The sequence below is a fragment of the Hemibagrus wyckioides genome, linkage group LG14 (genome assembly GCF_019097595.1).
Source record: "Hemibagrus wyckioides isolate EC202008001 linkage group LG14, SWU_Hwy_1.0, whole genome shotgun sequence".
In the NCBI taxonomy this organism is placed as follows: domain Eukaryota; kingdom Metazoa; phylum Chordata; class Actinopteri; order Siluriformes; family Bagridae; genus Hemibagrus; species Hemibagrus wyckioides.
Window position 1 is genome coordinate 12,068,898 of NC_080723.1, and position 25,874 is coordinate 12,094,771.

At 38.1% G+C, this 25,874-nt stretch overlaps 1 protein-coding gene across 1 annotated transcript; it reads right to left on the reverse strand.

The window, feature by feature from the left end:
• Window positions 1-1,822: 1,822 nt before the first annotated feature.
• On the reverse strand, window positions 1,823-17,138 carry cd44b (CD44 molecule (Indian blood group) b). The gene is made up of 8 exons (XM_058408181.1): window positions 16,765-17,138; window positions 8,930-9,098; window positions 8,349-8,485; window positions 7,887-7,958; window positions 7,211-7,558; window positions 5,676-5,783; window positions 4,805-4,883; window positions 1,823-3,859 (listed from the first exon to the last, which is right to left on the reverse strand). Exons 1-8 carry the CDS (start codon window positions 16,829-16,831, stop codon window positions 3,646-3,648), a joined length of 1,194 nt encoding a protein of 397 aa, XP_058264164.1. The 5' UTR covers window positions 16,832-17,138; the 3' UTR covers window positions 1,823-3,645.
• Between the last annotated feature and the right edge of the window lie 8,736 nt (window positions 17,139-25,874).

Genomic DNA, 25,874 nt, shown 5'->3' on the forward strand with positions numbered 1-25,874 from the left:
GAATCCATGTCTCATCCAGGTCTTTATGCATCTTGCTTTGTGCACTGGTGTGCAGTCATGTTGGAACAGGAAGTGGACATCCCCAAACTGTTCCCACAAAGTTGTGAGCATGAAATTGTCCCAAATATCTTGGTAAGCATTAAGTGTTCCTTTCACTGGAACTAAGGGGCCAAGCCCAACCCCTGAAAAACAACACCAGAATTCAATGATTTGGAGGGGCGTCCCAAAACTTTTGGCAATACAGTGTAGAGGTTCATGACATATCACAAAAACAAACTGAAAATTTGTCTCTGAACATTTCACACATTTGGTGGTGTAAAAGCTTTTTTTTTTGTTGTTGTTTGTTTTATTTACTGATTGCTACATACAGGCCTGAAGACAGTAAACAAGGATTTAACAATTTATCCGGTTAGAATCATCTCTCATATAGTTTCCATTTCATTAAAATGTTCCAAATTTAGATTCATACAGTTTATATTGCTGTCCATATAGTTTGTTAATTTGTGGCCCATAAAGTGTACTGAATATAGGTAATGCAGGTAAATATACATATATGATATGACCCAAAGTTTGTGGACACCTGACCCTCACACCTGTACATGCATCCCAGAGAAATGTTTGGGGGAAAGCCCACATATAAATGTGATGGTCAGGTGTTCACAAACGTTTGAGTATATAATGCAGAGAGCAAACAATGTGGTTATACACCTTTTCCATAATTTGGAAGAGTACACAGGAAAATGGACAATTCCATGAACTGTTATGGACACCTTTATCCAGATCAATTTACATTTATCTCATTTATGCAGCTAAGCAGTTGAGAGTTAACGGCCTTGCTTAGCATCTGGGTGTTGAAATCATGACCTTCTGCATTCTTTTGAGTGGCTTTCAGTGTTGGATTTTACAATATCTGTCAGACCTTAGTGAAATAAGTTTCTAGGACAAACATCTTGCTCATTGCACACTGTTTACTGCTGGTCAGGGGCCTGAACTGATCTATACTGGGATGCTAAAAACACTAACTGTTAAGCTGTAAATATAATCTATGAAGTTCCACATGTACTGAGCAGACACTATAAGTGGTCATCACTTGCAATCTTATAAAAGTTAAGACGTGGAAGCAGAATGTCACATGCAAGACTCGAATGAAATGGCTCAGGTCAATGATGCCTCTTTTGAGGATGAGCCTGAGACAATCATTACACCATCAGAGAAAGGACTACGATGTTATACTGTATATAAGAGCTGTAGAGAAATGAAGAGAAAGTCACTGTGCAACCTATATGAACACTTTGGAAAGTAGTTTCTTTTTAATGTAAATAACTATGATGTGCATACATTAAAATTCTATACAAGATGATAAACTTCACAATCAGATTGTAATGTTAATCCCGCTGATGGAGGTTCTCTATTTTGAGGTACATGAGAGCCATATCAAAATTCAACAACATTTTCCTGGGATCTGACTGGTTAAATATTACAGAGTAATTCTGTTGACTTTGTCTTTATTGTATTACAGTAATTTAAGTCTAATTTAAATTGAACAAAAACTTACATTCTGATGAACAAATGCCATAAGCAAAAAAAAAAAAAAAATCTATTTTCTCAAAATGGCTTCCATCTCCCCAATGGCTCTAAGCTTGGGTGGAGAAATAATACCCTCTTCCATCATAGCAACTGATGCCATGGCAACTGCATTGCCTCCCTCCCACCCTTCACCACATGCACCCCTACCTGCCCCCCCCCAAGTCTTTTTCGAAATACATATTGCTTTTCACAATCACTCATGCAGTTTCATATTAGCCAAGAATGATGCACGAAAACACATCTATACATTTTTTTATTTTATCCTGGACTTCCACAATGTTTTTTTTTAATTAACAATAATTTGTTATTTGATCAATGTACACACTCCTACCACTACTGCATATGCTAATCTTTCTTAAACAAAGCACGTTCAAGAGTAGATGCCATCATAAAAAGACAAAAGAGGAAAAAGCAGAAATATGAAACTGAAATGTGTATGAGGAGAAAGCTTATGTGGAAGCTTATGTGTGCTCATATGTACATATGTTTCAAGCTTTTAGAGGCAATGTAAGGTGCAAAGTATGAACATTAAGAGACATAATTTAAGCATTTTTCCATCTTAAAATAAATAACTGCATCGTTGATGTCGGTACACTGTATTATTGGCATTTTGTACCTCAACTGTCATGAGAGTAACTATATGTAAATTGCATATGCGTGATCAGATGAGAAGAATAATGATATAATTTTTCAATAGCATTTTTCTTGTTCCGTTTTTTTTTTTTTTTGATAGACTTTTGGAGATCAAAATATTAAAACATTGGTAGCAAGTTACAGTGTCATATTACATCATCAGTAAGGGTGCAAACAGGTTTTCACTTTCACTGACTAAAGTAATGGATATGATGTTCTGGCTATTCCAAGCTCATGTTGAACACAATAGTAAACAAGCATAGTGGTATATACAAAAGGATAAATTAAAGGATAAAAATAAAATTAAAAAAACAATCAATCAACCGGCCAACCGACAAATAACAAACAAACAACAACAATAAAAAAAAAGTCATTCGCAGGGAAAAAAAATCTCAAATTTATACCAGGCTAAAATGAAAGTAAGAAAAGACCCTTTTAAAGGACTCTAAAACACATATCAGCCTCTTCATTTCACTTTATTTGTCCTGTCTTGTGTTATCTCGAACCCACTGAAGACGAAATTGTCGCACTATGTGCATGGACTTTAATGGCCCTTATTTAAGCCTACATCTTTCTCTGCCTGCCTCATTGCTATACTATCACCTGCTTTTACCACTCTGCACACCACAATATTAAAATCCAGTTTAAATAAATAATCGTTATAATTATGAAAAGGTGTTTAGGTCAGCTTGAAGCTATCATTGACTTTTACATCTAAATACTGACACCAGGAGATGATGAAATGTGTCTTAACTGAGGCCTAAGTAGTAACAGGCTTTGAGATTAGGAGACGTGAGCTGGTGAGTATCAACATCTCTTTGTAATTATTTTACTTACTTACTTTACTTACTTACTTACAATAAGTAAAATACTTACTTTAATTGTTTCTGCCAGCTTTAGTTTTAACCATGTGTTGTTTAACCTTAATTGTTTTGGGGGAAAAAGATGAAAACTATCCAAAAGACCAACTGTCCAAAAGTCATTTGTGCTAGATTAACCATCAGGATGTCCCAGTGTGATTGGCAAAATGACACTAGAAATGAATTAAGAACCCAGACTCAGGTTAAAATTTAGGATGTCTCCGTGGTGTGTCAAGAAATCTTTCATTTTTCCCCTTTGTCTTAAATCGAACAGTCTGTTGTGTTGTTTGTTTTGAAGCCGCAGGACAATTATAGACGATTCCTTACCATCAAGGAAATGGAAATTTTTCATATAAAAAGACTAAACATAAGGACAGAATTTTATACCACCCTCACAGATGTTACACTTTACGTCACCAACAGTATCTCAGTGTCTATCTGGTTCCCAAAGCATCTAAGAGCTTCTCCCTGTCTGGTCAAGACTTAAATCAAGACCCATCTCTCTCTCACACTCTCTCCCCTAAACTCTTCCACCTCTCATCCTCACCCTGTCTCATTCTGTCTCTCATGCTTGCTCATTTTTCTCTGGTGATTCTTCCAGAGTGATCACGGTAAACTCCTCCGTGTTGCCGTTCTCCTGGATCTTCTCTTTGTTCATGAGTGTCACCATCTCCTGCTCTCTCTCCTGAGCCTGGGGGCTGGCTGCTGATGCCGCTGTCCCGTTGCCCTCACTGCTGCTCTTGGAGGTGATCATCAGAGTCTGGCTCCTTCCACACCACCTATGGCAATTCACCAAACACACATTTAGGTTTAGATTCTGGGAGCATGTGGCATTGTGGATCCACTGATCTGCATGCTTCATGTCCTATTGCTTCAGTTTTGTCCGATTCACACTGTGTACTGTGGAGGTTGTTTCAGTGGGATTTGGTGTCTGTAGCATTTCTACTCATTTTTGATTCTGGTGATATACTTTATATTAATGGCCCAGTTCAATATATATTAAAAATGTTTTTATGTTTTGTTACTGGTTGAGACTCAAACTCACCACTGCTTTCTCTCTCTCTGTTAGGGCTGAATTGTTATCTCTAGACTTTTGAAGACACTCACTCTGGCACTGTTTTATTCGTAGATCAATATGTAGATTGTTACCTATTTATTTGTCATCCATTATTTCTGTAAAAACCATGGATATTACAATATTCGCTCAAAGGATATTATTCAACTAGCTGTTCCCTGTGTTACATCTGAGCTTGGAAAAAAACAATGCTTTTATGCCTCATCAACCTGCAACACCTTACAGGAACACTTAAAACTCACTGTGCTCCCTTCAATGGTTGAATTTATGGCACTTGTAAATAACATTGAGTACAGCCATATTGGATGTTTATCTGTATATAACATGTAATATATACGTAGATAACATATTTACATGTTTGTTGTGTCTTTGGCTGCCTTCTTGTCTAGGTCACTCGTAAAAACAATTTAATCTCACCACAGTTAACTAAAGGTTACTAACTAACTAACTACCTACCTAACTAACTAACTAACAAGCTCTTGCTGTAAGGGGACCATCTGATCCACTATTCACTGCATTCCATCAAATATTTGACTTTTTTTGCTTCATTGATGCACTGCTAATTCACATTGTATAAAACAGGGAAAAAATATGAACACTTTCATTGTGCTATTGTAAGAAGTTAGAAATATCTATCAGTGAGGTTTACCTGTTCCTTGTTATCACAAGAGCACACACAAGAATAATAGCAATGACGGCCAAAACCACAAGCAAGATGACCAACCAATCTGCAGAGGAGACAGGATAAATTTACTTCAGCTTATTTCATTTAGGAAGTCAAGAATAAATTGCAAATATTCTCTTATAGGAAAATGGTAAGGTGGTGTGATGCATCCCTGCATGACGTCCCAAAGTGTCTTATTCATCTTACCAGAGCAATTACTCAACAATTCCATTTCTTAAAACTAAATATAGATGACACATCATACTATTATAAGTTACATTTACTCATGTGGAATGTCCACGAAACAATTTCTCACTCCTGCCATTATAACTGATATAAAATAATTCCTTCTATTTTCTCTTTCTCAGTTTCAAAATGTTTAAAAAAAAACTGGCAGAAAACTTGACCATGAGTTTCATTTTGAATTAACAAGACAGCATTTAATGTAGTTATTAGTACTCTTAGATTATGTCAGCAGCCAATATACAAGTCCCTGTGAATGAGCTGTTGCTATAGTAATGATAATGTAATGTATGAGAATAAGTGCACCGATATAAACCTTTGATTTAAATCATCACCTCTACAATCGTTTTATAGAAAATAGAAAATTAATCGACACTGATTACGATTCTGACTAATCAGAAACAAGAAATCAACAGTGCCTTGAAAGTTGGTGAAAATATGACATATTAAGACATACACAATATTAATTAACACAGTAGTAAGGTGACTGATGAATACTGACAGTGCATTAAATTGGAAGGATCCTGGATCACTTACATTTCATATTTATGCTTTAAGAGTATCTAAGGATTGAATATGGTAATCAGGTATATGAGAATATGAGGGTGTGAACCTTTACTGCTGCCATTTTTGGGCTCCTCCTCTGGTGCTGTAGCCATGTCCGGTCCCTTCCTTCCTCTTGGATGCACAGAGTGACCTGGCTTATTTTCAGTGGTTGGTACTTTAGAAGTAATAAGCAGAAGACAGTGCATTAAGATTTTTTTTAATGGATAAGTTGATTTGCATATTATAATGTGCACAGTTAGAAAAATGTGTTTCTTTTTTGGGATATTTCTTTGCATGGTTATTCTACACTCTGTTGGAGGTTTTCCAGAGAGCATCAATCGTTTACGAAACCTTTAAGATGCTTTAAGCTTTTTCTAAGATTGTATACACATCAGTATATACATTTGGATATATGAATTAATAAACTAGTAGCCTTAGACGTGGATTCAGAGGGAATAAAAGCGCTTGCAGTACTTGTGATTGAGCAGCAGGGGGCGAGTATGCAGTAAGGTTTGTTGAACGAGAACAGACACCTGTTCCAGCATGAAAAACTTTAAGTCTCTAACAGCAGAGGGGGCTTTACACTAAAAATGTCGGCCACGTGTTTAAAACGCTTTCACCAGTTAGCAATGGGGAGAAAAAACAAGTTAAAGATAAAATGCAGTTCATTTGGTGTGTCATTTGTCCTTTCTGTTTATTAGTATACGGCATCAAAAGCAACAAATCATAAAGTAGCCTACTTTAAAGGTTAATGTTAATAAAATGTGTATATGTGAATTATGCCTTTGTAGTTATGCCTAATGAATGGGATATCATAATAAAGAAATAAAAGCGTAGTCCTACATAATGTTAAAAGGCACTTAATCACACTAATTTGATACTACAGAAAACCCCTTTTCCTCTGAATGAGCAGCTGATGGGAAATTTAGTCAGTTGTCAGGAGGCTGTGGATGCATGTTGTGTTTTTACCCTCTGGCTCTGTTCACTAAGTCTGCTCTACTCATAACATCTGTGAATGGGAAATACTATTTTTTTTCTAAAGAGTATTCAATGAGTCAGGCCACTTCTTTGTTTTTTATACATGAAACATCTTCTATTGTAGAGTCTAAATATATACGAACAGCTGTACCCTGACCAGCCTGTCTCTTTCAAGCGAAATTAATAAGGAATAAAATGCAGCTCTTTGTACTACTGAGACAAAGCAAAATCTCTTGAAGACTTTGAAAACGTTTTCCAGCTGTACCTCTGACTGTTACAAAGTACTGATGCTGGAGCCTAGATTGCACAATGACAATAAAAGTGTCATCAGAACAAAGTCATTACGTCAGAAAGCACGCACATTTCTGAGAATTTGTTGAAGTGTTCCACCGTACAGTGCGTGGTCACAATAGAAATTTTGACATATAAAATAAGTACATTAATATAGACCTTGTATCTGGTAATATTGTGAGAGATGCTGTTATAAAAACTAATCCTTCTGACCAATCAGAATTGAGCACTAATACACAGTAATCATTCCTAAAAGTAAGGGTAAAAAGGAAAAGAAATAAAAATAAAACTAAGTTTCATGCTGGAAAAATCTTTTTGTCTCTTGTTTCTTACCTGGAGTCTCTGAATTGTTCTCTATATCACTGTAATTCCCTGCATCGCTGTTATTCTCCTCTGTTGGGCTCACCTCTTCAGGGTTTGGTTCACTTGTGGTGGTGATTGTTATCTCTCCCATACCTGAGCCAGTGCTATCTAGACTAGATATTGTGGTAATTATCTCATCTTTAACGTCATCTGGTTCCTCAGTTTGTGTGGTCGAATCTAGGAGGTCATCAGGAGAGCTGGTTGGAGTGGGACTTGTCTCATGTATGCCAGAAGTTATCTCAGTAAAAGCTGTTATGGTGGTAGGAGGAAGGTTGGTTGGCATGTTGGTGTGGTTCGTATCTTGGATATCACTGGCTTCTGACATAGGGGTAGAATGGAACCAAGAAAAATGTATAAGCCAATATCAGTTTTAGTGTTGATCAGTAGTTTTTTAAAATGTCGTTCTTATTTGTTATGTCATTCTATATAGCAGAGGTGCTTAAAGTTAATGACATAACTATTTCAGATTTCCTTATAATACCCTGTCATGCTGGTACATTCTCAACTATTAGGGCAATATGTGTATTATAACTAGAACCAAAATATAGTTCTTGTTTCAGTGTGCAGACACTATTGCAGGTGTCACTGTGTGTGTGTACTACTACTACTACTACTACTAATAATAATAATAATAATGTGTTCTTACCTGTGATCATATCAGAACCAGCATCAGGCCCCAGATATTTTATTTCAAATGTGCAGTTTTTGTCAGACTGATCTGTTTTGGGAGACAGAGTTGCATTTTGTAAAGATGTTCCAGAAGTTTTTAATTATTTGCCTATACTGTGTCCACAACAAGGCAATAATCAGAACGACAGTATACAATATACCAACGCGATAGCTCGTGTCACAATACATCCCAATCAGACGCTATACACATCACTACATCTATATCTCACAGCTCAACCTGTGTAAGTACATAGCTAGAAAAATATTAAATTATTTACATTTCTGGCATTTAGCAGACACCCTTATCCACAGCTTCATGGACCTGGGACTCAAACTCACAACCTTCCAATCAGTAGTCCAATCCCTTAAGCTACCACATGCCACCCCATTATAACATTCCAACCCCAGATCATTTCTTTTGCTTCTTTCTTATAAGTACCTGTCTTATCAAAGCAGTAGGTGTCAAATTCAGTCTCCGGAGGTAGCAAAGAGATAACCCCCGTCTGGTTGTTTGCACACTGATGGGTCGGCTCATGTCGAAGAATGGTGATGTTTCCATTGGTGATCCAGCCATACCTGTTCACAAATTCCAGTGCAGCTTTATCACCATCAGTTGTATTTATAGCATGTTTACTAAAGTTACAACCAATCAATAATTCAAATTGTTCCACTGCTGTCAGAGAGACAATGGTTTAACATATGGTTCAAAATCCCAATTATCCCAAGTAGTTTGTTCTATTTAATGTCTAATTGTCTTAGATAGATAAATTGTCGGGATAGAATGAAAAAAAGGAAAAGGAAAGGACATATTAGTAATTCTTACTGTCTTTTTTATCTAGCTATATCTGCTCTTCCTTAAAATAATAATAATAATAATAATAATAATAATAATAATAATAATAATAATAATAATGATGATAATGACAAACAGATAAAAACAACCTCAACATATATTTAAGCATTCTTAAGGAACTTTTATCAATAATTTCCCTGGCATGTAAAGACATAAATAATAATTACCTGCAGGTCTCCATGCCCTTGGCATGTGCAGCAGTCACCTGCTCCAGACTGGCCAAGGTTGTTCCCAAATCTTCACATAATTTTTTTGCATTGTCAAAGGTCAAAGTGTATCGATCCTTGCCCTGAACATGGAATACACCCACATAACTGCAGCTTCGCAGCTTCACCTCTGAGGAGAGAGAGGGAGAGAGAGAGAGAGAGAGAGAGAGAGAGAGAGAGAGAGAGAGAGAGAGAGTTGGAGTTTAACGCTCATCAACAAAAATGCTGCAAAATTAAAAGAAATGCTGATAGATGGCATTTAAATGTTCCATTTCTTTGTCACTCATTTCTAGTAATTCTAAAATTGTCTAAAAAATCTAAAAAATTGTCTGACGCATTTATAATCAAAATTCCTAATCAATGAACTTCATACACACACACAATTTTTTATCAAGTGCAAACACAAATAACCCCACAAAAGTGTTGATTGAAGGCTCTAGAGATTGATTCAGTACTGGGGATTTAGCTTCTCTGGTATGTGCATCCCTGCATGTTCACTGCTCTTTTCTTTATCTTTACACCGAATATTTTTGTGCTTTCCCCAAAGAAACACCCTTGACTCAGCTCAATGCCTAATTATCACACCTCTCATGAGCTGAGCAAAGCTGTATTCGAGCAGAATAAAAACTGTGGATTGCTTCCCAGGACTCAGAGTGAGAGCCACTGTGGTGGCTCCAGTGGCTATACTTCAGGCATATTGCAACAGCCATACTGAATTATTCTCAACAAAATGCAAATCAGATTAAAATCTATTTAAAATGATAAATGTACAAAGAGAGAGAAGAACATGCAGACACTGTCAGGTAAAAAGCACACAATAAAGTTTCATCATAAGAGCAGTATGTAGAATACAGTGTTGAGAAACATCAGGGGAGAAAATTCAAATCTCATTTCACTCCATATTGACTGTGGGAGGGTGAGCATGAATATGGATTTAAGATTTTCATTTTCAAGAGCACAGTGTGGCTTGGTCACCATGGTCACACACTCTCTCTCTCTCTCTCTCTCTCTCATTACTTCTAGAGTTTGGAGAACCAGACCTCTGAGAATATGCAACCTGATCTAATATTTTTGAATACATTTCTAATATCAATTTTACTAATATAAACAATGCATGCTGATTTAATTCACTTTTATTCAGTCTCAGCAAAAATGGCTTTTGAAAAAAAAAGAGATTTTTAGTCATTTTATATTATGTCATCATCACCACCATCATCATCGTTATCATCATCATCATTATCACCATCACCACCATCATCATCATCACTATCATCATCATCATCACCATCACACCATCATCGTCATCATCACCATTATCATCGTCGTCATCATCACCATCACCAACATCATTGTCATCATCATCATAATCACCATCACCACCATCATCATCATCATCATCACCATCATCATCAGACATTCTAAAAAGGGTACATTTTATATACCTATAATATGCATCTCTCACATAAAAATGCATGGGTACGTGTCAAGGTATAAAAAGGGAAAGCTTTTTGAAAGGTAATTGGGGAAGAGTGTATAAAATTTAAATGCTAATACAAAAAATTTGTGCGAATTTCACAATAATATCAAGCTATAAAAAACTTAAACTTAAAAGCCATGGTAACTTCCAGACTAATAGAATATGCCAGCAGTTCTGTTTGTCCTGTCATATCTGTCACCTTTATTTTTAAATTACTTTACCATTCTCTCTTATACTATCTTTCTCAAATTTCTCAACCAGATATCATATCTCTAGATAAACTGTGCCCCACAATTATCTATGATTCTAAAAAGACACCAAGCTTCCAGTCACCATAGCAACAAGGAAAGCACAAATTAATTTCCATCTCCATGAACAAATCTTGGTGTTGCACAGTTCACACACAGGCCATTTCTCAGTATCTACAGTCTTCACATCCTGCTTCTGTATTTAAGGTGTGCTGCTGCAAGAATGACACAGGAAATCTTAAAATATTTCACACCTCATCTGCAAACTGTTGACAACTGGTTGCTATAGTGACAGCATGTATGTGTTTACATAAATAAAGGGAATCGATCAGTCTCAATCAAATTTAAGTGTTTAATGGCTTCCATTTCATATTCTTTAACATTTCATGTTCTTAAGAGCTAACAAAATATACTGGGTCAATTTTATTAGGATCCACTGGTTCCCATTATCATTATGCCATTAGGTTTTAATGTTTTTCATTAGCATTTTCCTCTAACATTTACATAACCTAGAGGAGACTCGTAATTACACTCTTAATCAAGTTCTTAATTATTCACTTGCTTATACCATTTTCTGACTAAATATTAAATCATGTCAGTGGTGTAATTCAAAGCGGGTGACGGCGACTTCAGAGAGCTCAAAAGATAATCAATATTTACTCCAAATTCATGTTGGTTTATGCAGGTGAGTATTAATATTATAATAATTATAATAAATAATTAATATTATTTGTTATATAATTAATTATTCGAATACTTTGCATTTATTTTATTTTATTTTATTTATTTATTGAGTAGAAGCTTTGGACACAGGAAATGTTAGCTTTTAGACCACCATCTTTAAACACAAGCACACCTTTAAGTCTGAAAAAAAAATGGGGGATAGAAAATCCTGACTGAAGAACACATTTTATTTGCTGCTATCAACAAATCACCATGCAGCAAGATACAAATAAAAACAAACAAAAAAATCAAAACAAAAACTAATGAGTATTAAATGATAAATGGGTGATAAGATGGGAAGCATTTAAATAAACTAACTGGTTTAGTATGTATATTGTCAGTATATTGCTGCATTAATTGTTCCGATCACATCAATCACTGCAAATGTGCCTCATTTTAAAAAATATTGCTTCGATTTCTAATTATTCAGCAGTTTATAAAATAGAACTTGATCCAGCACATCCACTCATTTTATATAATGAATCTGAAGTACAGCAGCAGAAATGATGTGGTTATATCTGCAAGTGTCTGGACATTACATGGGCATATACCACACATACAATAGATATTAACAATGGCATATATTACATTTTGCTGCCAATAAATTGCATATTCAAATTTTCACACACATGCATATAAATATATATTGTGGATTATATCTCTGTTTGGCCAGTCCAACTGGCAATATTTCACTGATTTTAAGCAGCACACTTCCAGCACAACCAGTTCCTGAGAAGTGCATAACTCTGCGCTCTATACATTTACATTAGGAATGCTGTCTTTCAAACTTGTATCAGCATTTGAAATATCACAGTTTATCATTTAGTTGCCATGTGCTCAAACATCCTTAAAAGCTCGTTTACATTTGTGTAATTCAGCAACAGCCATGTAGTGTACTTTCACTGCTAAGCATACTGCATCAAAACCCAAAGAGGAAGTGGAGCTAACATGGCTGTTAATGACGGTTGGGCAAAGGGTTATTCTGGCACACTTTCAAAATAATTCCAGCAGTGGCACACACAAACCTACTGAACAGACTGTCCTGAAGGAAAAGCATAGCTTCTGGGCCTGCAAAGTCACTTCAGAGATTAAAGACAGCATCACAGGACGGAAAAAAAAAAAACCCATCCAAGGTGTCTTCATTTACATGCAAAATTGGTAGTCAAGCTGGTTTACACAGCATGTTGAGTCCTGCTAGTTCAAAAGCGCTGATTTTGAAAGCAGCCATTGTCTCTTAATGGAGTTAAGGGATTTGGGTAGTAAACAAATGATGTGAAAAGAAAGAAAGCATGAGCGATGTTGGCTACAGAGAGGTTGCCAGAACCTCCAGCTGCTCTAGGTGGGGTTTGTATTTCTAACTTGGCTTGCGGGTTTCCGATTAAACCACAAAGAATAGAAGCAGCAGCAGCAACAACAACACAGAAGTGGATTCACTTTATTTCAGGAAATTGTGACTTGAAATTGTGCTTTTAGCTTATAAGAAGTCACCTGAATAAGCGACTTACTGTCGTAAGTGCTATTGTTACAAATTCATGTACCAATTTAACAATATAATGAATACTGAGCAAAGCTGATGTCAGCTCAGCACACTGCTCTGGGAACTGGTCCCAGTACAAGGTGTTCAGTCACACTTACTCTTTCACTGATCCATCCACATCCAGTCATGAGTGTAAGCAGGCAGTGAAACCAGAGATCTAATGCAGCCATGTCGTAGTCAACTGAAGCACACCCCTCACCTCCACCTGCCATTATCTACACCTCCATTGTTTTTGGAGGACACTGGCCTCTAGAAGTACTCTTCTCTAGAGAAGGCACTCAAAATTTTGAATAAGTGCACTTTGTCTCGTTCTGCTTATTTGCTAGAAATTTCTGTTACAGTGTCTCTTTATTTAAAACTATTTAACCATATTTGGAAGTTAAATTAAAACAAACATAAATCATTTTGTATAAACCTTTCATTTAAAGCATGCACGAACTTTTCAAGCCTCCTTTCCACTGGATTGTTTGGATCCACTCCTTTAATGGGACATCTGGAATAAGAATCTGGATCCTTTAATATGGATCTGGAAATTAATGCAGCTATATTGTGGTATAGTTGGCATATTCAGGATCTGCACTGAGCTTGTTTTGGAGCGCAGCTTCTTTATCCCACAAAGGGCTGAGTGTATGTGAAAACGAGTGAGAGGAGGGGAAGAGAGCAGGCAGCAGGAGCCCCGCAGAAAGGCTTTAAAATGTAATTAATAGGTTTAACAGCAATCCAGGAGATACAGTTCAGCTGAAATGTGAGCGTCTTGTCATCTAGTTAAGGGAGAGGGAGAGAGAATGAGTGAAGAAAAGAGAAATACGATTTAAAGAGTTATAAAGCTATGTGAAGAGGTCAGGGGTTAAACAGAGAGTTTACTTCTTATGGGAGTTCATTTTGAGCTGAACCAATTTTGCATGCTCTCTCATGTCTATGAACTGTCTGTTATCTGGATCGTTTTGAGTATTAGGATAAAAATAATTTAGGCATCTGGATTTGTGTTATTTTGAAGATGCTCATTAGTTCAAATAGAAGGTTGTAGAAATGTAGAGTGTCATTGATTTACTACTACTAGACATGTCAGTAAGCATGCTTGCACTAATGCCAGCTGGTTCCTGATCAAAGTTAGAAAAAGATACGAAGCCAAATCAGTAGCACGTGGAAAAGCTGGGAAGCAGCAGGTGACGCTTGGCCACGCACAAGTCCTCTTTGTGAGGTTTTAGTCGACACCAAATGGCCTTCCTCACCTCGAAACATGACACTCCAGGTAACGTGAGGGTCTTAAAGTGTGTCGCCGTATGTCTGTGTGTGTGTGTGCGCGTGTGTGTGTATTTTAATGTGTCTGTAGGGAGGGGGTGTTCAGTGATCCACATTCCTGTGACTAGAACTCCACTCATATGCTCCTTGTTTGGCGTAACTGCAAATGGCTGAGCCTCTTGCTGTTGGTCACATACACACACATACACACTCACCTCGATCTAGTTACATAAAGGCCTTTGCAAAACATTTGTTAGAAATTTGTATATATGAAGTGGAAAAACATACGTTTATGTTTTATTTTTTCCAAACCCCACACACTGCCGATCACGCTGACGTGTTGTTAATGTAGGAGTGACAAGGAAAATTTACAAAAATAAACACTTACTAAAAATCCCCTTTAATGTTATAGATTGGGGGGGGGGGGACAAAACATAGGAAAGACCGTAGGTGACATTTATGTTAGATGCTGGATGACGTAATTTCAAATGGATTAAAGGTTGGAGGTTGGGTCAGTGATTATTAGGGCTGAATAATTTTACCTACTTGTAAAATACAGCATCCAACTAATCAGTATGAGAAAACGAGTGCTTTGAGAGTGTGACTTTGGAGGACGCGCTAAAGGGAGGGGCTGCATTTGGTTGGGTTTTGACTTTCAAAACAGGAAACGTCATTTAACCTATGCTCTGAAAATACTGACTTTACTTGTACTAGACAATTGACAATTACAAAGTACAATTAGATGGCCCAAAATAGAATGAATCAGACTTTATTTTCTATTCTTCTTTTTCTATTATTACTTTATTTTCTCAAGGTGACCAGATCATCATGAGTTCAAGTCCCAGAACTAGAAAGAGTCGATGGGAGTGAACTTGTAACCAGAAAGAGAGCAGTTTCACCACTCTGATTTAGCACGTACAGAAAAGCTGACCTTGCACTTCCTCTTATGTGTAAGAAGAATTGTCAGGATATGTGAATAAAAAAAAATCTATCAATCCAAGAAAAGTAATCAAGTTTTCTGTTTCATCAGAATGTCCTTGAACAAACAAAGGCAAGGTCATATACAACTCCAAAGCTAGACTAAGCCAAGCGTGTTCCAGAGAGCACTAGAGAAAGCTTGTCTGTCTGCAACTTGGCTGTTAAGTAATGCAAGCAGTCTACTTGGACTTTACAGGGAAAAAAAAAAACACAGGACTATCGTACATCGTACGTGGTTGTGTGTTACTGGAGTCCAGTAACACACAACCAGTTTGTGTGTATGTTGGGTAAATTTGTGGAATCTGGTCCCAGGAAGAAAAAAAAACAACAAAACAAGCGGGAGCGTGGTTGGAAATTGTTCAGTTTCATCCAGATGAAGTGATGTGAAAAGGTAAGTGTGCTAACCCTGCTTTGAACCCTAGTCTTTATCTTTGCAAAAATTAAGCTAAACTAATTGTTACAAATGTGTGAGACCATGTTGGGCTGTGTTGGCTTTCTCAAAGTCATATTAGCTTCATGCCACCCTGGCTGCCTCAGGGAGTGATGGATAGTGAGCAGTAGGGTGCTTTACCCTTGGGGTCTCTCACAACAAATCTCATTTTCTCAGCTCACCATGGAGGTTGTGATCTAGTCTGCTGGCTCGTTACTTTCCAGCTACCTCTCTTTTTGCGCTCATTCTTTTCCATTTTCACTTTTTACACAGTGCACAGTACAAAGCCCTAAACCTACAAACACCATCTCAAACCACCTCCTGTTCCTCTTGCTTGGCAATGCCAGAAATTTACAGCTCCACAGTGGTGGCTCAGTGGCAGCCAGCCAAAGAGTCTCCCCATTTCTCCCTCACACACAGACATACACACACACAGTTATATATCCATTATAAATATCCACTTTCCAACTCAAACATATCCATACGGTTGGAGCTTCATTATCAGCTTCCTAAGCTGAGATGTTCTTCACTGACACACTCCAAGACCCCCAACTTCACAATAAGAGACTAAGCTAGAAACAATGAGTGAAAGAAAAGCAGAAGAATAGCAGCACAGTTGATCAATTTCCTTTGTGCAGCTCAGTTCTGATTGTAAGCTATGAAAGGAAGAAGCACACTGATCTAGCCATTCTTTTCATTATGGAAGCAGAATAAAATTACATGGCATTAAAGATAAAAAAAGAGAAAAAGACAGACCATATTAAAAACACAGACTCCTTTTTAGTAAGTCTATCTGTGCCTCTGCTCAGTTTACTCTCTCTCTATTTCTCTCTCTCCATCTGTCTATGTCTCTCCAAATCTCTCTTTCTGTCTGTCTGGAGAGCCGGCAGCCGTCTCCTTTGTCTGCTCTGTCTGCCACACGAAACGCATGCTGCCTCGCCGGCATCCGTGTATTCAGTACTTATAGCCACACACATTTTCTTACATTTTCAATGAAACCACTTCACAAAGCAGAAAAAGAACATAGCAGCAACATTCACTTCCTTCAAAAATCAGTTAAAAAATAATAAATAAAAAAAACAACAAATACATAAAAAATAATAATAATAATAATAAATCAAGACACAATAAATGATCATTATTAAATTATTTTTCTCTCACCATCAGCAAAGCTTGCCCAAGAGGAGGCCAACAATCCAGAGGTGAGTCCGAGCAGAAGAATCCACATGCTGGCTGAGTGGCAGAGGTGAGACTGTAGCAGATTCCTGTATTCCTGTACGTCCTCTCTGACAAGTGAAGCTGCCGAGAATTTGGATTGATTGAATGAATGAGTATGAGTAAGGGAGTGAGTGAAAGAGTGAACGAGTGCCTGAGAGAGAGAAAGAAAGGGAGGGAGCAGGGGTCCAGTGCTCTCAGGGGAGCGTGCAGTGGGTGGCTGCTAGTCTGTCAGAGACGAAAGACTTTGCTCTAACTTTTCAATGGTGTGTGTGTGCGCGCATGTGTGTGTGTGTGTATGTGTGCATGAGCAAGAGAGAGAGAGAGAGAGAGAGAGAGAGGGAGGGAGAGAGAGAGGTCTCACTATCACTGCTATGATGGAAGAGGGTGGTGCGTATATGAACACACCCTTCTGCCCCTCCCTCCACTGCTCTTTCTCTCTCTGCTTCCTTTTCTCTCACACCCTCAGCTTTGGTCTGTATGGCTTTATAGCTTCAGTTAAGGTCTCCTGTTGCTCCATGTCAAAGCCTCTCTCGCTGCTCAGACACTTCTCTTTCGCTCTCCGGTGTGCCAAGGTCCTCCACATCCACACAGCACACATCTGCTCCTTTGTAATTGCCTCCTTCTGAACTGGCGCTCAGTTCACTACCTTTTCTTTCAGCCAGACGTCTCTCCCCCTCATTCCTCCTCTTGCCAAGTGCAAGAAGAAGAATCCAACTGTCACCCTGCACACAAAAATACTTTTCTAACCAACAATTACGCAGTGTTTCGAACTGTTACCTATTCATTTACAGTATATATATATAGCATAAATCACAGCATTGTTTAAAACTGAACCTCATGCAACAGTCATAAAACGTGGAGCAAGAGAGCTACGTGGGTGAATTTTGGTTGATTTTGGAGAAGATACTAACCTTCAGACCATCATAAAGAAATATATTTTAATTCCAGATTTATAATAAAGACTGGTGTAACATTTAAACAGTTTATCATCAGTAACATATGTATAACATAAGCGACTAAAAATATGGCTTACACTGACCAGGCTAGTGGAAAGGATAAGCTTTTACTTTATGTCTTCTCCAAAAGTCAGCAGGAGTGTGTTTGAAAGGATGCATCTCTTACCATTATTACATCCAGCTTTGAATGATATATAAGGAATAAAACAGAGTGGGTCTTGTTTTTATAGCAAAAACAATCTGTATTGAGGTTGTGTGATGCAGCCGGGCATGAAGCAGAGGGGTCTGCTTTATTCTTGATGCAGGAATTTTGCATCTGGTTTAAACTAGATGCATATACTTGACTTTGCATGCACTTGCAGAAGCAGCATTAACATAAGCGGCGCTGTTCACATACTTGCACTGCATTTTACTTACATTTAAAATGAAACTCACTATCTGTCTGTCCGGTTTCCAAGTCAAACTGATTTCATGTCATTCACTTTTGTGTTTAAACTGACGGACAAGGTCCGTCTTTCTATAAATCTTTCCACTATCGTGATAACTGTTGTCATGAGCTGTGTCTTAAAATGAAACAAAAAAGTCTGTCTTTACATTTAAATGTATTTACTAATCTAGAAAATCCAGAAGCTGGGAGAGCAGAACAGACCTTATAAGATGAACACTGTCTAAGCAAAACCGAAGTGTTTGTAATTAACAATGATCTAGAAGAGTAAATAAGCATGTGATTTGAGACGCAGTGCTAATTTGTTCATTTTATTGCTGCGCTCCTTTGTCAGGATAGCAAAAAGACGAAATCGTTCTCTACACTCTTCATTTAAATGTGGCTTGTTAGCATTATTTCTAATATTCGCTTGTAAAATGCTAAATAAAACAAAAGAGGAGGGTGAGTTTCTTTAGCAACGCTGCTTGTAAATCAGGTGACCCAGTTCCCTCGAACAAATGCAAAATCCCTAAAAACCAAGCTCATCAATAATTGCCCCAGTGTATTCAACTTTCGAAATCATGATTCACTGATTTTGCGTCAAACCTTTCAGGACCTGTGAAGAAGCGTCTCCAACAGCCAACGCCCGTCAGCGTGGTTTGGAGAAATCAAAACAGCTAAACCAACAAGATGGCCAGCAGCACAGTGAATCATTCCAGGTGCTGCTCACTCTTTGGCATGAGTAAAATCATTGTAATGTGTGAAAAAAAAAGAAGAAAATCCCACACTCCTTGCATTTAGTAAACATGATGGCTCACGATAGACCACATCTGTAGATGAGTAATGTGTACACATTGTAAATGCTTTGAACTCCTGAGTCCTATCTGACCTTTTCACGGACAGGTGACAGATGTGTCATAGATTTTGAGCGTTGCCGCCTCTGTTAGGATTATGCATGCAGTAAAAAATATTACACCAATAAAAATGGCAATAATCTCTTCACAAGAAGGCACCTAATTTCACACACTGTATAATCCGCTGTTTCCTCTACACAGAGATGCTGGGAGGAAAGCGATGTTTCTAAGCTTGCAGGTGATCCACGTGATGTATTGTGACACCTGTTAGCAGCAACAGCCATGAAAAAGTTGCTCTTGAAGACACATTTTCATAAGAACGTTATAGACCGACTGTTTGTTTTGAAGCATTTTCCACAAACTTGTAGGATTGAATGCAATAATGTAAATCTGATCTATCACATTAATGACATTTGAACTGTAAACTTAGGCAATTTCCCAACTTGTGAAATGCTGGTGATTTGACCATTGACCAATGCTCTCTACAGTGATGTTAGTCCATGTGCAGAGGGTATGCTTTTCATAAGTTTCCACAATGCAATATGACACCTACAGAAGTGTCATGACAACTGACAAACATACACAAACGTGTATGATGTGACGACTGAGTCATGTGACATTTATTTTTTTTGACATGATGGCATTTTACATCACACATTCTTACATCAGAGCAGTGATGTCCAATCTCATCCGCAACGTTCCCACGTACTTGTAATTTTCCATTCCTGCCAAGACGGAGCCGCACCTAATTCCACTTGTTTAATCAGTTTGTGTCAGTCTTCCACTGAATCCTGAGCATCAGGTGTGGCTTCCGCTTGGCATGAAATGAAATCCTGCAGCAAAACTGACACTTCGCTGGGACGACTGGATCCCTGATTTTGTAGTTCAGTGTACTTTTGGTATGTCACATATCAAGAATTAAAATTAAACTCACTCTAACTATGCACCAGATACGTAGAAATAATCACAGCAGCCTAAAGCTGATTATTTTCCAGTGACAGCGCTTCACTCCTATCATTTCTTTTGTGATTTATACCAACAATTCATTATGTTTAATGTTGTATTGTGTTCCTGTTATCACTTACATCGTATCAGTCAATCTTTCTTTCACTCTTCACCATCCTGCTGTCTGGAAAAAGGGACTGAAGAATTTGGGCTCTCATAACCAGACTGTATAACAGTTTCTTCCCCCAAGCCATCAGATTCCTGAATATCCAGAGACTGGGCTGACAATGACACAGACACACCAACACACACACACACACACACTTCAACTGTCAATCTTTTGCACTCATACGACAATTTCACACCATTTTTTAATACTGCTACTGTCATATGTCTACAACCAAAGCATCCTTACTTGCACTCTACAAACTTCTATACTGATCAGTGCTGTTCTGTGTACACATTAGTGTATTGTACTGTCTGTTTTGCACTGTCTTGAACTGTCTATGTTTGCACACATGCACTTTATGTGAAACAGTGTCCATTTTTACTTAGTCCCTAGTTCTGTGTTGTTTTATGTAGCTCTGTGCCTTTATATAGCACCAGTCCTGGAGGAACGTTTCATTTCACTGTGTAGTGCACCCGCTATATATAGTTGAAATGACAATAAAAGCTTCTTGACTTGAATCTCTATTGGATTTAAGAACAAACATATGCAGCTTGTCATAAGAAACTGCAAAGCTCTGATGTTAGAAAACTCATTATAGCATTACCTCTGACTGTTACACTGGATACCTCCAGAAATGCTGCTCTTCAATTTGCTTATTGAAACCACTCACAATATCAATAATTATAAACATGTTTTATTCATTTTGTGGATAGTCAGCCATTGGAAAAATTAGATGTTACTAGAGAAATGAACAGCTGACATGCTCAGGTTCATATGACAGTAGAATCTATTGGAAATGCTCAGCTTGCTTTGTTCAGAGCTTCCTATTAACCAACACAGATATGTTGCATTCTTTGCATAATTTGACTCTGGCATACATGATAAAATAATGATAATAGAATTCTTAATACAGAAGTTTTCCTGTTAAACCTTCTGTCACTTTATTCTGGTGATACGTCAATCATTATTATCTTAAGCTGATCAAAATAAGCATTTATTTAGGTTTATATCAGTGGTCCTGGAGGGTTTATTCAGGGTGTTACTGATTAATTTCTAGGTAAGGCAGAAGCACTTAGCATGAAAGAACAAGGGGAACAAAGAAACATGCTGGAGCTCATAGGCACTGATTAAGCTTGCACTTGAATTTGACCCAACTTGAGTCATAGATCTACATCTGATGTGTGGTGTAGGCCATTTTAGGCCTGTTTATGGAAGTGGGTAAGCAGAAGAACACAGGGTAATGAGTAACTCTGCTGCCTCCATTAACTGATCTAACCCTCTCTTCACTTCCTGTTTTTTTTTACCATAGCAACGTCTATTTGTTTTCATGACTATAAAACTGTTGCCACTTGTGATAAGATTTCTGCATTTCTGACATTTGCCACATGAATTAAAATTGCCATCTGTCCATGCCTGTGTTTAAACAGTTCGGTCTCCATAGATCAACACAAACAAAATGAAAAATTTGGAGATTTTCCCTTAAGATACAAGAAGAACATATTACCCCTTCTTTATATTTGTATTGCGGTAATAACATAGACCCATCACTTTTTCTCCCAGACACAGCAGTGTATAAAGAAGAAACCCATTTCCATAGCACTTCTGAGAATGAGAGCTGTCCCACTTTCTCTCTCTAGGGAAAATAACAATGTCTCCTACAACATTGCCAAACTGTTCTATAAGTGCACAGGAATTGTGAAATGTTTGCTGTTTTCCTTCTTTTAAGCCTTTTAATAAGAGTTCAGTATATATACACTATATTGCCAAAAGTATTAGCTCACCTGCCTTGACTCGCATATGAACTTAAGTGACATCCCATTCCTAATCCATAGGGTTCACTATGACGTCGGTCCACCCTTTGCAGCTATAACAGCTTCAACTCTTCTGGGAAGGCTGTCCACAAGGTTTAGGAGTGTGTTTATGGGAATTTTTGACCATTCTTCCAGAAGCGCATTTGTGAGGTCACACACTGATGTTGGACGAGAAGGTCTGGCTCTCAGTCTCCGCTCTAATTCATCCCAAAGGTGTTCTATCGGGTTGAGGTCAGGACTCTGTGCAGGCCAGTCAAGTTCATCCACACCAGACTCTGTCATCCATGTCTTTATGGACCTTGCTTTGTGCACTGGTGCACAGTCATGTTGGAAGAGGAAGGGGCCAGCTCCAAACTGTTCCCAAGTTGGGAGCATGGAATTATCCAAAATGTCTTGGTATGCTGAAGCATTCAGAGTTCCTTTCACTGGAACTAAGGGGCCAAGCCCAGCTCCTGAAAAACAACCCCACACTATAATCCCCCCTCCACCAAACTTTAGACTTGGCACAATGCAGTCAGACAAGTACCGTTCTCCTGGCAACCGCCAAACCCAGACTCGTCCATCAGATTGCCAGATGGAGAAGCGCGATTCGTCACTCCAGAGAACGCGTCTCCACTGCTCTAGAGTCCAGTGGCGGCGTGCTTTACACCACTGCATCCGACGCTTTGCATTGCACTTGGTGATGTATGGCTTGGATGCAGCTGCTCGGCCATGGAAACCCATTCCATGAAGCTCTCTGCGCACTGTTCTTGAGCTAATCTGAAGGCCACATGAAGTTTGGAGGTCTGTAGCGATTGACTCTGCAGAAAGTTGGCGACCTCTTCACACTATGCGCCTCAGCATCCGTCAGTTTACGTGGCCTACCACTTCGTGGCTGAGTTGCTGTCGTTCCCAAACACTTCCACGTTCTTATAATACAGCTGACAGTTGACTGTGGAATATTTAGGAGCGAGGAAATTTCACGACTGGATTTGTTGCACAGGTGGCATCCTATCACAGTTCCACGCTGGAATTCACTGAGCTCCTGAGAGCGACCCATTCTTTCACAAATGTTTGTAAAAACAGTCTGCATGCCTAGGTGCTTGATTTTATACACCTGTGGCCATGGAAGTGATTGGAACACCTGATTCTGATTATTTGGATGGGTGAGCGAATACTTTTGGCAATATAGTGTATATTAGTACAGTTCAGTATATACTATATATATAAGGGAAAACTTTTCTGCATATATGTACATATAGAGTATACAGATTTACTCAAGATACAATATATTATTTTAACATTAAACCATACTAATAATATTCAGCAAACTGTATCTATTTATAAATTTATCTAACCTATTAAGACTACCACAAACAAACAAACAAAAAATCTGGAGATGAAATTTGATTTCTTTATAAACATGTGCTTAGTAATATTGAAACCAAAAACAGTTTCATTTTTACACTACACTAACTCTAGAGAAAATTAAGTATGTCCAAGGTTAGGCAAATTTAAAAACCCCTCCAAATGACTCACAGCATTGAGAGAAAGTTCACACGTTTGGCAGAGTCAACAGTCAACTGAGTCAAAAGGAATGAAAAAAAATCTCATGATAATCTGTTGTATGTTTTAAAAAAAAAAATGCTGATTAGAGATTAGATCTAAACCACCGTCATGTCGATTGCCTTGCATCTCGTAAACAGCTCAGGAGGTGTGGAAAATGCATAGGTAGGCGAACGAGACCTGCTTTCTGACTCACATCTATATAATTTACATTATATAGATTTTCCAGTCCTGTAGTTTGTTAGCATTTGTAACACAAATAACAACAATTAATGTTTCTGACAGGATCATTTCTCAAGCCATTAAAAAAAAAAAAATCATAAAATCTCAGGACAAACTGCACACATTTGTACTGATGTTTAACAATTACAGACCTGCAGAAGAAACATGAGCAATACGGTCATTGCCCGCTAGGTCAATTTGATCATCATCAATGAAGACAGAGATCACCTATTTTCCTACCAAGGACAGTCTTGAATTTTTGAGGACAAACACCACTCTGTCACATTTACCTTTGAAGAACTGAAAGTGCAGTAACGGAACCATACAAAATAATAGGTTTATCAAACAAAACTGAATTTTCAACAGACACCATGAGCCCAGAAAGGTTAAAAGTGGGGAACAAGCATGAAAGTTTTACAGAACTGATTTTTTATAGTGATTAAGATATATTGGAACACCTTATAAGGAACACACAAGATCCAAAATGAGATTAAAATTTAAAATTGAATTCAGTTTTATGTGTATAGCACTTTTGTCAATAGACATGGTCACAAAGCAGCTTTACAGGATTACATTATTAAATATATAATTTTTAAAGCAGATATCATATCCATCTCTGCAGCACAGGCAGGTATGGCACACAAGAAAGGGTCAAATTAGAAAAAGCCTAACAAGGATGTAATAATGCTGCCCAGTAATGTCAGTATTAGCCATTACATAATGGAAAAAGAGAACGCAGACAGTCCTGAATGACTTATAATAGAACACAGGAGGTTTATCAGTGTTGCCAAAAGTTTTATCCAAAAATGACATTTTAGGCTTTTCACTCATCAGTAAGTCATCCAGTAGGACTTTCCATCAGTGCGGTCTTTGGCATGAGTCAGGCTATCCGTACTCTTAATATCATCTGGTGGTTGGTTCGTCTTGTGGCCTGCTCTCGCAGACTAATGGAACTTCCTCTGCATTCCTGTAAAGCAACGTGATTTTTCCTTTTTAGCTCAAAGCGGCTCGTCTGTGAGGCACTGTATCTTTTGCTAGATGTTTAACACACGAATGCTTGAAAAGCAGAGTAAGGTGGAAAAAAAATTAACATGATAAGATTGAGTTTTAAAAACTCTGCTATATGACAAATGTGTGTGGTGAAGGGAAGTGGCTGGTGGCAGAAACTAGAGGGTTTCCTGTGGTATGAAACATCACCTCGGAAAAGTCAAGCCTTCAGTTCGCAACCTTTCTGCTGAAACCCAAATGTACCAGTGTGGCAAGTGTAGTAATTTGAGAGTAAATAAGGAAGAAAAAAGAGGACTGTGGTGTGGTGTGGTGTTTACAGGGAAAGATACAGGTTCATCAGCATTCTGAATGGGGATGGTTGATTTCCTAAAATTCCTGATTTCAGAATTACATTTTTAATGATTTCCTTAAAACAAATAAAATGTTTTTTTAGTCTGAGATTCGGATAGTATCCAAGTACTCTTACTCATAATATGTGACTCACAAGTGCTTCAAGTCAAAGTCAAGTGGAGGCGTGTAAAATAGGAAAATAGTCATTCAGTATTGTCCACTGAGACCCGGTCACAGAACACAGACTGGGACTCTCACCTATTCACTCCACAGCTGATTAACATAGCTGAGTGGGCTGATGGACAGCCTGGATCACAGGGCCATGTCTACGCCTGGTTAAAAGACCAGGGCTTTGTGCTGTACAAACACAGAGAGAGCCCAGCTTGTGTTTGGATGCACTGGAAAGGAAGACAAGTCCTATTTGGATTGAAATCCCAGGCATCACCGTCTGTACAGTCAGCTGGATTCCTGCTTGTCATATGCCTGACTAATGGAAACTCACTGCACAGTCACAGACCCAGATACACACTCAAGGTGAGGGAAATGCACAATGTGTGAGCTGTTACAACCAACACTTAAACACAGCTTTCTTCGTAAGAATGAAGCCAAGGGTCATGGGTGGTGTGTGAAACATGCCTCTATGCTGGCTTTCAAGTGCTGGGAAATAGCAAAAGCAGACTGCAGCAAAAAGTAGTAGTAGAGAGGAAATCCTGTCAGCAATTCTGGTGCACACCCAGGAGTGGCAAAATGCAGTCAAGAGAGGGTCACATCACTCTGTTAATCACCAAA